Source organism: Rattus norvegicus, chromosome 12 (genome assembly GCF_036323735.1).
Source record: "Rattus norvegicus strain BN/NHsdMcwi chromosome 12, GRCr8, whole genome shotgun sequence".
Lineage (NCBI taxonomy): Eukaryota > Metazoa > Chordata > Mammalia > Rodentia > Muridae > Rattus > Rattus norvegicus.
The window spans coordinates 46753222-46769967 of NC_086030.1; the positions used below are offsets into that span (position 1 = coordinate 46753222).

Genomic DNA, 16746 nt, shown 5'->3' on the forward strand with positions numbered 1-16746 from the left:
ATATTTAACAGGACACTGTTCCTCCCCACTAAAATCTGTCAGAGTGTAACTGACCTATGTGTCCACCCCTTGGCACTTGAGAGACTGATGGAGGGGGGCACTCTCCCTCAAGCCTAAGACTACAGTAAGGTCAGCCTGAGCAACGTAGGGAGACTTTGTCTTCCAAAAGAAAAAGTTAAAAGTGGCCCCCTGAGGAGGACACAGTGGCAGCTGGAGGGAGTTCCAGAATGCCCCTGCCTACTCCTGACGTGCAGTCATTCACTGTAGCCCAGGAACAAGTCATTCAGGAAGCCATGCTGCAGCCATGGCTTTGAGAGACGGCACTGAACAGGGGTGACCATTCACCCAAAGAGTGTGTCTTTATGGGCCACAATGCAAAAACAAACAAACAAACAAAACCGGAGGAGGCATGGTCCAACTTACTCAGGACTGGAAAGTCTCTCAAGTTCAAGGACCAGTTTGGAAGCCTCCCACAAGCAAGGAAAGTTCCTGTGAGAAATGCGGTAAGAGTGGGATTGTTTCCAGATGAGGATCTGCAGCCACAGCCCTGACCCGCTGTCCTACCGGGCTGTGGAACACAGTCCACACTTTATGCCCTTCTGCAGAGCCAAGTGTCCAGGCTGAGGTCACCACTGCAGGTGCGCCCAACGACTAATTCTTAAACTGAGGAGCGAGGAAGAAGGGGGACCAGGAAGAGAAAGGACAGAGAGCTTCAGAACCTTCTGTTATTCACACACAAGGTAAGACTCCATTGTAACTATGAAGGCGTATCAACCACAAGAAGTAACTATTCTACAGATGTGTTGGCCTGCAGCGGGACTCCAAGCAGAGGAAGCAAGAAGTCACAGGGCTGAAAGGGAAAAACAAAGAAAAAAGTCAGAAAAAGTAAGGGACAAGGAACAGGCAAGAAGACAGAGGACCAAGAGGCTGTTGTTAGTGTCTTCTTCACTGAGGCATGGAGGGAGGAAGACTGGGCTGGTGACAGAAAAACTCCTCCCCCAAGCACCAACCCACACACACTCCTTCTCCTCCCATGACGGCAGGCCCCTGCCTCAGTGGCAGCATGCCAGGCAAGCTCCAATCGATCCACAGATGACTTTCACACACACAAAATATACAGATGCATGCGCCCCAGAATGTCCTCCCCCAATGCCAGCCACCCCCTCATGACAAGTGGGAATCAAAGTCCAGTGTGACCAGAGGGTACACTGTGACAGCAGAGAGGGGCTGTATGGACCGGCAGTTAAAACACAATCCCCAAACTGGGTGCTGCGGCTTTAAGCCCAGCACTTGGGAGGCAGAAGCAGGAGAATTTCTGTGAGTTCAAGGGCAGTCTGGGCTACAGATTGAATTTCAAGACAGCCAGGGTTTCACAGAGAATCCCTGTAGCTGAAAAAAGGAGGAGAAGGAAGGGGGGGAGAAAAAGGAAGAAGGAAGAAGAGGAGGAGGAAGAGGAAGAGGAGGAAGAGGAGGAAGAGGAAGAGGAAGAGGAGGAGGAGGAGGAGGAGGAGGAGGAGGAGGAGGGGGAGGAAAGAATAAAAGTAACAAAAGACACCAAGGTGTATCCCAGCACCAGCTTAGTGCTGTGAGGCCTGGGTTCAACTCTCGGCACGGTGGGAACAGTCACAGCATAGGGCAGCTATGGTGCCTCAAGTCTGTAATCCCGGCACTGAGGCAGGAGGATCAGAAGTGCAGGGTCCTCCTTGGCTACATAGTAAATGATGTGAGGCCCTCCTGTGACTCTTGAGGATCCTCTCTCAATAGAAACAAAGGGAACCACCCACCAAGCCCTCTCTGAAACCCAGCACATAAGCAGGGAGAGGTCAAAGCAGGGAGAGGTTAAGCCGCTCGACTGAGGGAGGCGAAGGCTAGGGAACCACAGTTCTGGGAGCAGAGAAAGGCTGCCAGCATCCAGCACTAGAACACTCAGGGGAAATGTCCCAGGCAGACAGAGTAGGGAGAGGAGAGTGTACAAAACCAGGACGGGACAATGCCCAACAATCTGCCACCAGCTTTGTCTACCACAGCCACAGTCACAGCCACACAGCAAACGGTGCCCCTCTGAGAGAGGATGATCTCTGACACCCTGGCCCCACACTCAGCCTGAGGGCTGGGTGCGGCAGGGAACAGATAACCTGCCTCCCGGTCAGAAGTTCTACTCCACAGGCACAAACAGGATGTTTGGGAACAGATGACTACAAGTGACCACAGGAAGCTGTGACAACTACCTCCAGGTGACGCTTGCTTGTTCCCGCCTGGCCCCTTCAGCAAACCAACTTCATACTCAGACTTCTAAAGACAGAGAAGGGGCAGGAGTTCCTGAACAGCTCAGGACTCGGCAGCAAAGGCCAGCTGAGGTAGTGAGGCAGGAGAGTGGCCACCGGCTGTCTAGCAGCTGCCTCGGCCCAAACACGAAGCAAGGCTGACATTCAGGAGGGCGAAGAGACCACACAGTCACTCCTGCGGCAGAGAACTTTCCAAGACAAGCAGCAGATGACCAAAAGAGCTCAGGCCAGCCGCCAAGGAATGAGCATAGAGGCCCAGGCACTGTAGCAGCTCCTTCACAGCAGCCCCAGAGCCGCCAGAGTGAGGCTCATCTGGGATGAGAAGGTGCCCTGAGCAGCCGACGAGCCAGGAGGCCACAGGAACCGAGTGTGGACCGCCAACACTCCCACTTCTACCCGAAGAAGAGGCACATTCCTAGAAACGGACAGGCAAGCTTGCTCAGGACGCTGTGCCACTCCCAACCTGAACAGAGCCCAGGGCAGCCCCCGAAAGATTAGCTGCCCTGAGAGATGGGGATGGCCCCTGGGCCAGCTCCTGTGTCAGGCCTGTGTCCACCCACCCAGAGCCATTCCAGGTGCCCATCCTAAAAAACAACACTCTCCCTTTCCCTTTTAAAAGTTTTTTTTGGGGTTGGGGATTTAGCTCAGTGGTAGAGCACTTCCCTAGCAAGCGCAAGGGCCTGGGTTCAGTCCCCAACTCCGAAAAAAAGAAAAGAAAAGAAAAGAAAGAGGGGCTGGGGATTTAGCTCAGTGGTAGAGCGCTTGCCTAGGAAGCGCAAGGCCCTGGGTTCGGTCCCCAGCTCCGAAAAAAAAAAGAACCAAAAAAAAAGAACCAAAAAAAAAGAAAAGAAAGAAAGAAATAAAAGTTTTTTTTAATTTATTTATTTGTATGAATATTCTGCCTGTATGTATGACGCATGTATATATATATGATTATATATGTATCATGATACATGTATGATGCATGTACTATTAATGTATGTGTATGTATGATTTATGTATATATATGATGTGTGTATGATTTATGTATAATGTATGTATGTTGTGTGTATGTATGATGCATATATGTGTGATGCATGTATGTATGATGCATGTACGTATGTATATATGGGCACTACATGCATTCTTGATGCCCATGAAGGCCAGAAAAGGGCACCAGATGTCTTAGAACTGGAATTGTGGATGGCTGTGAGCCACCATGTGGGTTCTGGGAACCAAACCCCAGTCCTGTGCATGAGCAGCCAGCATGAGCAGCTGCTGAGCTGTCTCTTCTGACCCTGTTGTTTTGCTCTTTCTAATGCAAGATTTCTTTCTGCTTCCCTGGCTGGCCTGGAACCCATGACAGTGCTTCTGCCTCCGCTCCCCAAACACTAGGATCATGGGTGAACGCTCACACCCAGCTTACGTCTCCCTTGCCCTATGCTAAAGGAGCCTCAGTGCAGCATACTCTGGGAGGCCTCGTAGGTGCCACAGTGTATCCTTCCCAGCCCAGGGCTGCCCTGGATCCCAGATCAGCCAGCTACAGCAGCGCTCAGATACCAGGGTTAGCTGATGGGTTAGTATTAGCCAAGCTAAGGAACATCCTCCTCCCTACTTCTTTCCACTCTAAGCCACCAGAGAGGCTCAGGAAAACTGAAACACCACATAAGGAAACCAACCGCACACCACCAGCACTGAAGTGAGACCAGCACACCTCCAGGGCACAGCCCCATGGTGCCAGGAGGTGGCCAAGTTATGTTCTCTTAGGGAGCCACCAAGTCACATTCTGCAGGCAGCTAAAGAGCCCAGGGGGCACAGGTATACTGATGGCCATTGCCAAGGTCACAGATGTGTGGTAGAAGTTTAAAACAGGGAGGGTGACACCAAGGGCCAAACCCTGGAGTGGAGTCTAGAGGATTCCAAGAGCCAACGTTAATCATTACCACTGACCCAACACTCAAGAGAGTCTAAGCCAGGTGCTGTGGACTATCTACCCCTATAGCACCAGGACTCAGGAGGCTGAGGCAGGAGGACTACTCCGGGCTTGAGGCCATCCAGAGCTACAAAGCAAGACCCTGTCTCAAGAAACAAAAAAATGGGGGCTGGAGACATGGTTCAGCACACAGGCTGCTCTTCCAGAGGACCAGATGTCCATTCCTAGAGTCCACATGAGGGTTCACTACCGTCTGCAACTCCAGTTCCAGGGACTCCAATGCCTTCTTCTAGCCTGTGCAGGCGCGCGCGTGCGCACACACACACACACACACACACACACACACACACACCACACACACACACACACACACACACACACACAGGCGAAACATTCACACACATTTTAAAAGTTAGAAATGGCCGGAAAGATAGGCGGCACACACCTTTAACCCCAGCACTCTAAAATAAATTAGAAACACACATCTCAACAAGAAGAAAGTGTTGTTTCCGGGAAAGTTCCTGTTTCCTGGGCGTGAGGGCAGAGGCTCGGGTGAAGCGGCAGCAACGGCAGCACCAGAAATCGCAGAGACTGGGGGCCTGAACCGCCCAAACCCAGAGGAGCCCACTCCATTCCACCAGAGAAGGAAGTGGTGTGTAGACTCACAATGGGTACCTGCCGTTCTTGCCCATTTAATCATCAACCACCGTCAAATACTGATCCACTGAATACCGCAGAGAGCACAGGGCAGGCCATGGTGGCTGGCACACTTGACAGGCAACAGGCACCCTGTCCTGAGAAGCACACAGTAGGAAGACAAAAAGAAGTCCAGGGGGTTTGCTCTTTTTGTTTGTTTGGTTGGTTGGTTGGTTTGGGTTGGGTTGGGTTTTTGGTTTTTGAGACAGGGTTTCTCTGTGTAATAGTAACAGCCTTGGCTAGCCTGGAACTCTGAACTCACAGAGATCTGCTTGCCTTTGCCTCCTGAGTGCTGGTACGTGGTTTATGCCAGCTGATGGTGGCACATGCCGAAAGGCAGGCAGATCTGAGTTCAAGGCCAGCCTGATCTACAGTGAGAGTTGCTACAGAGATACATAAAGAAACCATATCTTGAAAAACAGAGAGGGGGTGGGTTATGCCATGATGGTGGATAATGGTGAAGGTTAATCCCAGCACTTGGGAGGCAGAGGAAGGGAAATTATAAAGTTAAGGTCAGCCTTGCCTGTAGAGCAAGTCTGAAACCAGCCTGAGCTTGGTGAATCCTGTCTCACCCCAACCCCCCATGGGGAGTACCCGAATGAGAGCTCAAAAGGAGAGGGTGTCCGAATACCAGAAGGTCAAGTTCCTTCCTTGTGGTCCCCACACTCTAAGTCCTGTGAGCTTTGGTTTCGCTTCCTCATTTGCAGGCTGGGATCACTGCCTCCTACCTCAAACCCTGTCCTTATCTAAACAGAGGCCAAGAAGAGAGCAGTGGGGCCATACACAGCTCCCACGACAGCTGAGGCCTCCGAGAGAGAGCGAAAAGGAAACAAGTTGGGTCTTTGCTGGCCTGCAAACCGGAAGAATCAGGACAATAGAATCCACCTCAGGGGTGGGGACAGAACTTTGGGAGTCGCCAGCACAAAAGTTCTAAAAGGGGTCATGGAAGCAGATAAACAAGAGGAAAACAACAAACCCAGGAAAATCTTCAGGGAAAACGGGGAGGCGCTCCCACTCAGGGCACCTAAGGAGGGAAGCGGAGAGGACAGGAGGTTCTGGAGAGACACGTGCAGCTGAAGGGGAGGCAGAGAAAGCACACCCATCGGCATAGGAAGTGTGTCAGCAAGTGGGCAAGGAGGTCCCAGGCTGTGTCAAAATCTGAAAAAGAGGAAACTGGATCAGGGGCCAAGACGAATAAAGACAGACTGGGACCGCAAGGCCACAGGGGACAGTGGGCCAAACTGATGCCACTGGGTGGGGTCAGGGTCACCCACGCTGGACAACCCAAGTTCAATCCCCGGGACACACATGATAGAAGGGAAAACTCGAGCAAGGTATCCTCTGACCTGCACACAGTCGCACAGGCATGCACACACTCACGCACACAGGCGTGCACACACATGATAAGTAAATGCAATTTATGAACAAATGAAAGTAAAAAAATAAGTGTAATTTTTAAAATCCAAGGCACTTCACTGAGAAGGACCTGTAGGAGGGTCGGCAGTCAAAAGCTGTTCTTCCAAAGGACACGAGTTCAATTCCCAGTAATTACATCAGGTGGATCATCTGACCGCCTCTTCTGTGTAGGCGCTTGCATAAACTTGGTGTGCATACGGACAAGTAGGCACACAAATACATACGGTAAATAAAAAACAATAATCAACCTGCCTGCGGGGCTGGCTGTGAGGATGAAGTACGCTGTGTAAACAAAGAGATTTTCCCTGAGGCCCTTCTGCTGTGTGCTCAGCATCCATCCCGTGTTCTGCCCGCACATCCTCCTTCACAGCCTGCTTCCAGCAGGGTTTCTCTGTTGCTACGTCAGGAAGACACTCTGGTACTGGGGCAGGGTAGCTCAGTGGCAGAGGGCACACTCTTTGAAGGCAAGGCCACGGGCTGGATCCCCATAACGCAGGAGACATACTGACGTCCAAGAAAGACTGGGGCGGCCTGAATGAAGCTCCCTGACCCCGCTGAGGAAGGAGCGCCCCAGTGGCTTCCGCCCACCTTGCTCCGCTCACCCGGAGTCTATGATTCAAAACAGCTGGAAATATATACCCCGAGCTCCTCAACAAGAAAACAGACCAGAACATGGCTGTCTCTGCCAAGTGAGTTCTGAATAAGCTGCATTCCATTTCATTAAAACAATTACCTGAGCTCCAGCCAAGGATCACACAGAGCTTCCTCCAGGCCCCATCCCCTCCCCCACAAAGCACACACACATCAGGCTACTTCTGAGATCGGCAGTGTAAGGCCCTGACACGCCACATCCAGACCTGGTTAGGAAGGCTCCATGATCCCTCCCAGCAGTCAAGCAGATGGACACAGACCCTGTCCTACCCCACCTCCTGCCTTGAGGCACTGACTTCCAGAGCCTGTTGATGGCTCAACGTGTTTGGAGACACGAGGGCCTCTGAGGCAAAAGGGCCACTACTGCTAGACTCTAGTCATCCATGCTACCACTGTCACCAGTCAACTTTGACTCAGCACACTACACAAGTGGGACCTGAAGAATGGAGATGCCGGAGAGCTGAGAACACTGGGAAACCGGAAGGGCCACACTAAGCTGCAAGTAAGGGCTGGGGACCCAGGCCGACAGGCTAATGACGCTGGCCAGCCACAGGCTAACAAGATGTCACCGTGCCAGGCACACGCGCACACACATACCTGTCCCCAACATCCTGGGCTCATACTGCCTGTAACCCACTGGCCCATACAACCCTTTACCTCCAGCCAGAGACCAATATCTCTCTTGTCCTGACTCCATCTGATTAATGTCGACTCTGCCCCTACAGCACGGCCTGTCCCTCTGGTCCCCTTTGCTGTTCTGTTTCCGTTTGTCTTTGGTTTTCTTTATCTGTTTGTTTTTGTTTTCTGTACAGGTCACAGCGCTGTGACCTACCTCCCAGGTGACAACATTACCTCCTATCTGGTTCTCCTCCCACCACCTACAGCGCCATACGGCCGACACCGGCAGACACCAGTCAGCACCCGGCTCTACTACAACTCAGAGCCCACCAAGGGAAGGGCGCCTGTGAACTCTTGTTCAGCACCTGCCATCGGTGCCTAAACATGCGGAGAGTGGAAACCCCAGCACAGAAGCACGCGCCTGCCTTCCACTCAGATGCAGATGTTAGCGCTCGGCCACCCCGTGCAAATGTACGGGCCGTGCTTTCCACGCACACGCCTCTCCACATCCATTCAGGTATAAATCCCTGCACAATCGGCCGCCTGCGCCCACAGTGCCACATCTGCAGATTCACCGAGAGAGGACAGGGAAATACGGAAAGCACTGCATCAGCTGACTTCACAGTCATTCTGAGCACAGAATCCTCTGTCGTCCTTCCTCCCTGAACAGCGCAGCACAGCCATCATCACAAGCGCTTACGGCAATCAGGTAATCCAGGTAATCGGGAAGTGCTGTAAGCTGGGGTGTGTTTCCATGTATGCAAATGTTCATATGTGTGAGGGTCTGCGTCCATGTGGAGACCAGAGGTTGAAAGGTGGGGTTTTCTGTCACTCCCCTTTAAAAAAAAACTGAATATTAATTTATTGGGGGGGGGGGCTGAGACACACGCCACCGCACATCTGTGGAGTTCAGGGGACAATCTGTGAGAACTGGTTCCCTCCTTGTACCATGCAGGACCTGAGATCGAATTCAGCCTGTCAGGCTTGGCAGCAAGCACCTCTACCCACTGGGCCATCTCGCCAGCCTGAAAGAGTTTTGATTCTAAAGTTTACAGGAGGAGCTCAGGGGCATAGCTCATTGACAGAATGCTTGCCTCACTGTACAAGGTTCCAGGTCTGGTCTCCCTCTGCGTAAACTGAGTGGGGTGTTCTCGTGATCCCAGGACCTGAGAGGAGGCAGCGAAGGCTTGAGGATCAGAAGCTCGAGGTCATTGTCTCACCTGCTACTTGGTAAGTCTGAAGTTAACCTGGACTACAAGAAACTGTCTTTAAAAATAAACATGGGGGGAGGGGGCTCGTGGGTTAGGAGCACTGGCAGTCCCTACAGAAGACCCAGGTTCAATTCCCAGTAGCCACATGTCAGTTCACAGCAGCCTGTAACTCATCTCTAGGGTGTCCATGATACATAGACATACGTGTGAGCAAAACACTCGTGCACATAAGGTAGGCAGATGCTAACGAGTGTGCTTCTGGAAAAGCACACGGGAAGGTCTGTTTTTAGGGACCTGCGCATGGGTGGTGGAGAAGCACTGGGCCAACCAGTCCCCTACACAGTCCAAAGGACTTTGGGGGTGGATTGGGACTTTTTCTTTATTGTATCGTTTAAAACACCCTTCTACTCCCAGCCCTCGGAGGCAGCCAGATCTCTGCTGAGTTCCAAGGCCAGCCTGGTCTACATAGTAAGTTCCAGGAAACAAACAAACAACAAACAAACAAGAAGTAAGGCTTCATGACACTCCTACTTTACCCCTCCCCCTAAGGAAGACGATCCCGTAAACCATAAAACCACAATCACATCAGAAACAAGCCTTAAAGCCCATCTTCACCAGACTATGCGGCCGCTGGGACTGTGGTAGCCTTCCCAGTGGCACATCTGCCTGCTGCTGGCCCAGTGTCCGAAGCCTCCCTAGGGAGGCCAGTGCTAAGCTCCACTGGTCAGGCACTCAGTCAGCTGGAAGCTCATAGGGAGATGGATGTATACTGAGGCCAGTGGTGAGGCAAGCGGAGAGGGGCTTTTGCTTGGAGAGGAGACAAACCTCCACTTTCCCTTTCAGTGAGTTGTTTAGTCAACATCTCTCAGCTTGGAAATTCTCCTCCCCGCCTCCCAACCCCCAACTTCTCCTATCCCTACAGACGCCCTCCCTTCTCTTCCTTTGCTTGACATTCACTATGGAGCCCCAGCTGGCCTGGAACTCCCTATGGAAACCAAGCAGGCCCGGAACTCACAGAGATCTGCCTGCCTCTGCCTCCGGAATGCTATGGCTGAAGGCCTACGCCACCACATGAAGCCTACCACGGTGGTTTTTAACAGCTTCTCCACTAGAGATGGATGTCTCAAGTGACAGAGAGTGTGTATGCCCAAATGAAGATGAGGAATGTGTCCATGCGGGCAGGGCAGGACCTACAGCACAGAGAGAAAAGCTGCTACCCTGGGGACACTGACATCTGGCAGCTGGCCTCTAAGCCCACAGCTCTGTGTCAAGGGTACAGGTGACTGAGCTGGTCAGAGCTGAATGGAACCCTGTGTCCATCAACAGACACAGCCACCCATGCCGTTCAGCTCCTCCTGACCATGAAAGGACGGAGAGAAGGGAAGTGGGGACTGAACAGATGAGGACACAAAGACTAACAGAAAAGATTTCTGGAGCCAGGCCCGGGGATACAGACCTCTAATCCCAGCTAATCCAGAAGCTGAGGCAGAAGGTTTACATGTTCAACACCAGCCTGGGCTGAAAGAATCAGTTGAAGGGCAGCTGAACAACATGATGAGAGCCTGTCTAAAATACAGAGTGAAAAGAAAGCCGGACATGGTGGCACAGGACTTTAGTCCCAGCACTGTAAGTCAGAGAAAGGTGGATCTCTGGGAGTTCCAGGCCAGCCAGGATTAGGTAGACAGACCCTACCTCAAGATAGATAGACAGACAGATGATAGATGATAGGTAGGTAGATGGGTAAGTAGTTATATACGTACGTACATACATACATAGATGGATAGATAGATGATAGATAATAGATAGATAGATAGATAGATAGATAGATAGATAGATAGATAGATCAACAATTTCTACTCTACAGTCAGTCGCCCTGGATTGGATTCTTGATCCTGCCCCTCACTAGCTGTAGAACTCAGGCGAGTGGGCTCCCCCCAAGCTTTGGTGTCCTTTCAGAAGTGGGGAGTGGTGACTACTCAGGACAAGAGAGTTTACTTCATATAAACTCTGTGGCTGGGGCTGGAGAGATGGCTCAGCGGTTAAGAGCATCTGACTGCTCTTCCAGAGGTCATGAGTTCAATTCCCAGCAACCACATGGTGGCTCACAACCATCTGTAAAGAGATCCGATGCCCTCTTCTGGTGTGTCTGAGGACAGCTACAGTATGCTTGTATATAATAAATGAATAAATCTTTAAAAAAAAAAAAAAAAAAACAACTCTGTGGCCAAAACAAGAATGGGCGAAAGATGCAAGTCTAGTACTTGCAAGTAAGGGCAAACGAGACGTCCCGGGAAAGAGTTCTGTGCGTGTGGTTTTTAAAAACAATGTTCTGAAATGCCACAGAGTTGCGCACATGGTTTTAAAGTGTTCTGCACATGAGATGGGGCTCGTTTTTTGTTGTTGTTGTTGTTGTTGTTGTTGTTTTTTGTTTTTTTTTTTTCCTTTTTCTTTTTTTCGGAGCTGGGGACCGAACCCAGGGCCTTGCACTTGCTAGGCAAGCGCTCTACCACTGAGCTAAATCCCCAACCCGGGGCTCGTTTTTAATCCCAGGACTTGGGAGGCTGAGGTGGACCTCTGCAAGTTCGAGGCCAGCCTGGTCTACATAGCAAGTTCCAGGACAGCCTGGTCTACATAGCAAGTTCCAGGACAGCCACAGTTGCATAGAGAGACCTTGACTTTAAGAAACAGTTTTTTAAAATGCGCTCTGTAAATGTTATTTTTATTCATGAAGGCCCTGAGTCCGGAACAAGCCCAGTTGAAGACTGGTTGAGACAAACGTCTCTGGCCTTGAGACAAGGTAAAGACCACAAGAAGCTCCACGAGACATGGGTGCAGAGGGAAGAGGCCACGAGGGGCCGCAGCAGCGACTCTTGGCCTCCGTCAGACCCCTCCAGTCAATGACCGGCCCAGTCTGTGCAACACAGGGCCACCCCTGAAGAAGCAGAGGAGGAACATGAACATGCAGAGTCCCTCAGAAAGCTGTCACCCTCTGTGGGATAGCCGTGTCCTGCCCAAAGCCCACAGCTTCCCATCCCTTCCACCCATGGTGTCCTTTTCAACCTAACAATCGAACACAACACGGGGTTTCAATCTAAGCCAGGCACCCTTACCAGCAGGCACCTCACAAGACATCCCTCAGGAGGGCCCTGCTGCCCCACCACCAGATGCTGCCTCTGCCACGGGTCCAGCAACTGTCCTGACCGAGGCCTAACACCCAGAGGTCCCACATACAGGCAAGCCCTAAAGCCAGATTTTCCATGGAGACTAGGCAGCTCTGTAGCCTGGAATGCCCCGGGGGCAACTCCCTTACTCCCCCTAGCATCACCCCCAAACACAATGAGGCACTGTTTTCCAAAGGGTCAAGACTGCTGAGAAGCTGGAAGGAGACAGGTCCAGATTCCAGCAGACTGGACACGGCCAACAGTTGGCTGTGTCCCCCACTATGGAAGAGAAGGCAATGCTATCACAGCCACTTCCTGGGGACCTCCACGATCAGTACCAGCTCTTGCTGCTTTACGACTGAGACAACCAGATCCAGAATTGGATCAGTCGAGGTTCAAACCCCAGCCAGCTCAAAGAATGGCCCAGCTCAGGTTTCTCCATCAGAGAGAGAGAGAGAGAGAGAGAGAGAGAACACCTCCCTCTCAACAGTGTAAAAAAAAAGAAGAAGAAGAAGAAGAAGTGCTGAGCACAGGGCCTGTCTCCAGCCGAGCGAGAGAGATCCCTGTCAGGCCACACTGTGGTCACGGCCTCCCCCAGTGCATTACCGACGTGAACATGGAGAAAGGGGAGAGCCGGGGCATAATGGAAGTGCATCTGTGTTGTGAGAACTCTGTCCAGGAAACTCCGGCCAGAACTCGAACAGAATGAGCTCTGGGCCAAACCAGCGTCTAAGCTCTAATGAGAAAAGCCACCAAGCAGCCGCCCCACAGCACAAAGCGCAGGGAATGAAGGCGCAGAGGAGGCAGGACACGCTGTGTTTACCTTTTTTTTTTTTTTTCCTGCCCGATGAGCTACAAATTTGTAACTTATTAAACAGCGCACAGCGACTCTCTCACCCACCACCATGAGGAGGGGGAGAGTCTTGCTATTTATCTTTTTTTTTCTTTTCCTTTCAAGCCAAAAACACAGTTATCAGTTATCGTGGAGGCTATGTACGTGCCCCACGGCCTTGCCACAGGGAGATCACCTAAACTAATACACACACACACACACACACACACACACACACACACACACACACACACACAGTGTTAACCGACCAGGAGGTTCACAGCTGAGATCTCTCTTGGGACACAAATAAAAACAAGAGGGCTGGCCATCGTAGCCATCCTAACTTTGGAAAACAGCTGACGGGCAGTGTGCTGAGCAGCCATCCAGACAGCTGACCGCCCGCCCGGGCCGAGAAGCAAATTCCTCTCCCCTCCTGCATATCCACTCCCCCCAACCCTGAGCTCTGATCAGCCAGGCATAACGGCCCCCGAGAACTCAGACTGAGGAAGTGGAGTAGTGTGGATCAAGCAACTGGAGGGTCTAGAGCAGGCAGCAGAAGTCACAGGTGGCAGCCACCCGCCCCCGCCTCTCCTGCGAGCGAGCGCCTGCTTGCCCCCTTCAGGAATGTAACATGGAGCTGTACAGGGACCAGGCTTCCAGGCACAGACTTATTTGTTCTTGGCTGTGCAGCCTTGGGTGAGAAAATCAGCCTCTCTTGGTCTCTTCCTTCTCTGTTTGTTAAAAAGAGGTACTGGTGGTAGCAATGGCCTCGGGGCAATGTTACAGAAAGACCTTTGTGAGGACAGGACAAACCCAGGCATGGGTAAGCACTCCATAAACAGCCCACTTCATCCCTTCAATTCCTTTCAAAGACAACTCAGTGTGCTGGCCCTAAATAGAAGACAGTCAGAAGTCTGGGATTCTGGACTTTGCAGGCACCTCAGAGACTTTCTCAGTCCTTCAAACAGCCCCGAGGGCTGTCCAGAAACAACAGGGGCCCCCAACCAGCACGGGAGGTGCTGTGACTGGGTTTCAGCTCCCTAGTTCCCATGAGGGAAAACACTGACAGTTTCGGATGCCTGCTCAAAAGCACAATGCCCCAGCCTCTCTCTAGCTTAAGTATTTTTATGTGGAGAAATAAGAATTAAAAATACCTGCCTGGAAGCTTCGCCAATCTGGAGGGAGTGCATTGGGAATATACAAGTCAAGCCTGACCCAAAGGCATAACTATGTTCAGCCCTGAGCCCACTCCAGGGAAACAAGCAGGACCCAACACCATCCCCCAGCTCTGGGATGTTTCAGGGGCTCCCTGATCACACAAGGAAACGGGCAACCCAGTGACTGAAAATGGCCGGTCTTAGTTAACTTGGTACCCTTCACTGCTTGAGGGGATTCTCAGTCTTATCTAGTGAATCTGCTCCTCAGAGCCAGGGACACGGGTGACACCAGTGGTCTGTCACACAAGCCATCCACAGTCCAGAGAGTGAAGACAAGGCTTCTACAGAGAAGGCACTTATCCCACACACACCTCCTCAGCTGAGGGGCCCTACAGGGAGGGAAAGACAGGGGCTCCTTCACTCTAGGGTTCACAGGGCATTACCTAGAACCCTTGAATCAACCCCCTCAGGTTTAAAAATCGACTTTCAGGAGAGTCATTCTTTTTTTCTCTCTGTCCTAACACCGGACCAAGTGTGGACTGAAAAGAACTGCCTCCGGGCTCCAATAACAGGAGGACAGTGAAACTCTGTTCTGGGCATTCTGTCCTCTTTACCTGTGGGGCTTCCTGCAATCCTGATGCTGGGGGTGGAGGACCTTGCCAGCCAGGACACGTTGGCTGTAGCCTGAGGCCCATTCCCCTCCTCATTCCTCTGGCATTTCACCAGGGTCTGGGAATGGTGGGTGAGAGGTGGGAGTCATAAGCCACCACCACCCCCAAACTTGCCTTTCTAAGTTTAGACTTGAAGGGGAAGGGCTTGATCTTGAAATACAGGGTGACAAGACTTGAGTCGGTGTGTGGTGTGGGGAGGGGGATGTCTGTGCTGTAGCCCGGGACACTTGTCATTAGAACGGGGGTGTGGTCCTCACAAGCTCTCCAGTAGGTGGTTATAGGACACGGGTGGGCTCTCGAAACCGGCTATAATCCCGAAGCGGGGGCCAGTGTGGGGGAAGTCTGCAAAGTGGGAGGTGGCCTGGAGCGAACAGAGGGGAGTCACAGAAGAGACAGACAGCCTCTGAGACCGAGTCCGGTAGGCAGCCGCTCTGAGGTGGGGGTGGGGAAGCGAAGTGAGGGTCCCGTAGCTGAAGAGGTCTGCCCGGGGAACGGGGCGCCTTTCCCCGAGGTGAGTCCCTGAACCCCAGTATGAGATCGGAGTCTCAGGCGCCGCAGCTTAGAGCGAGCGGCCCGCACAGCTCCGGGCCGCAGGCACCGCAACCCAGCCGGGCGCCAGGGTGGGATCCACGGCCGCCGGGCCCCGACCGCTCCGCCCTCCGCCTCCCGCACTCACCGAGGTCGTCCATGGCTGGTCCTCAGACGTCGGCCCCCGGCTCGATGTCGCCCTCGCTGCCCGTCTCCGGGCTGCTCCTCGCCGCCCCGCAACTTTTCCGCGTCCAGCCTCGGCCCGGAACGGAACCCGCTGCCGCGCCGCCTCCTCCGCCACAGCCGCCACCACCGCCGCCGCCGCCGCGCGCGCCCGCGGCAGGCTAGCCACGCCCCCGTGCGCACGCTGGCCACGCCCGCCGCCGACCCCGAGCACGCCCAATCCCGCGGTGGAGGGGGGGGATAGTGAACGCTGAGCGTGGTGGTGGCGCCCCCTGGCGGCTGAGTGTGCTAGAGGTTTCTCCGGGCCATGAACCGCTGAGTTCGGCTTGACCGACCTTCAGGCCGATTTGTCACTGGGCTACAGAGTCGGATTTATCCACCTATCCATCTATTTGAGTCCCAGTGGGACACCTCCCAGGAGGTTTAAATCGGCTTGCCTGGAGCCTCGGGACGATCCTTGGGTTGCCCTCTGTACTGATGGCAGTGCTGGTCACCCCAGAGTAGTATCCCAGAAGTGTACTTTTTTGTGAAATAGGATAAGTAAGGTCTCTTTGGACCTCCAGCCAGCCTGGAATCTAAGACCTTTCTGCCTCAGGTCTCCTGACTGCTAAGATCAGCAGTGTCTGCTCCAGCCCCAGATCCGGTACTTGGGAGATTATGAAACCTTTAATTTTACCCTTTTCCCCCTTCCCCTTTCTAGAGACTGCCAAAATTCTGCACGGGGCAGAGAGACACGCACATAACATCAAAGCAAAACTACCAGAAAGTCATTCCCGGGTCCTGGCAGAGTTGCCCTGGGGATCTGGTCCCCTACACTCAGAAACTGGATGACAAAAGCTTGGTGTAACGACTCAGGGCTATATCTCAGCTAGTTGGCAGGCTGAGGCAAGATTTCAAAGGTTAGTCTGGGCTACAGAAAAAGGAAAGACCAGCCTGGGCAGCTTATGGGGAGACACTTGTCTCAAAATTTTGAAATTTTGAAAACTTTTTCAAATAAACACACACACACACACAAACTGAGTGTGGTGGTGTGAGGTTTTGATCCTAGAACTTAGTAGATAGAGGCAAGTTGGTCAGGAGTTCAAGGTCGTCCTTGAACCACAGTCAGTTAAGTTCAAAGCCAACCAGAAAGACCCTGTCTCAAAACATACACACACACCACACACACACACACACACACACACACACACACACACGCACACACGCACGCACACACACACACACGACTTTAGTCCTAACCCTTAGGAAGTGGAAGTAGGAGAATTAAAAATTCAAGGCCATCCTTGGCTACATACTGATTATGAGGCTAGCCTCCACTATATAAGACTCTATCTAAAATAATTGAGAAATATAAAATTAAACTCTTGGTCAGGTATAGTGGCACATATATTTCATTCCTGTACCCAGGAGGTAAAGGCAGGTAGA

The 16746-nt window shown here is 52.3% G+C and overlaps 1 protein-coding gene across 5 annotated transcripts in view; it reads right to left on the minus strand.

The window, feature by feature from the left end:
* The window catches only part of Pxn (paxillin), a 47161-nt gene extending 31676 nt beyond the window's left edge, over nt 1-15485 (minus strand). For 2 of the 5 annotated variants that reach the window (NM_001401038.1, NM_001401037.1), the window contains exon 1: nt 15287-15458. In NM_001401038.1, the coding sequence (NP_001387967.1) occupies nt 15287-15299 (13 nt within the window). In that variant the 5' untranslated portion in view covers nt 15300-15458. Of the gene's footprint in view, nt 1-15286 lie in introns of all 5 variants that reach the window. The other 3 variants (XM_063271540.1, XM_063271543.1, NM_001408855.1) reach the window with 3 other exon arrangements.
* Between the last annotated feature and the right edge of the window lie 1261 nt (nt 15486-16746).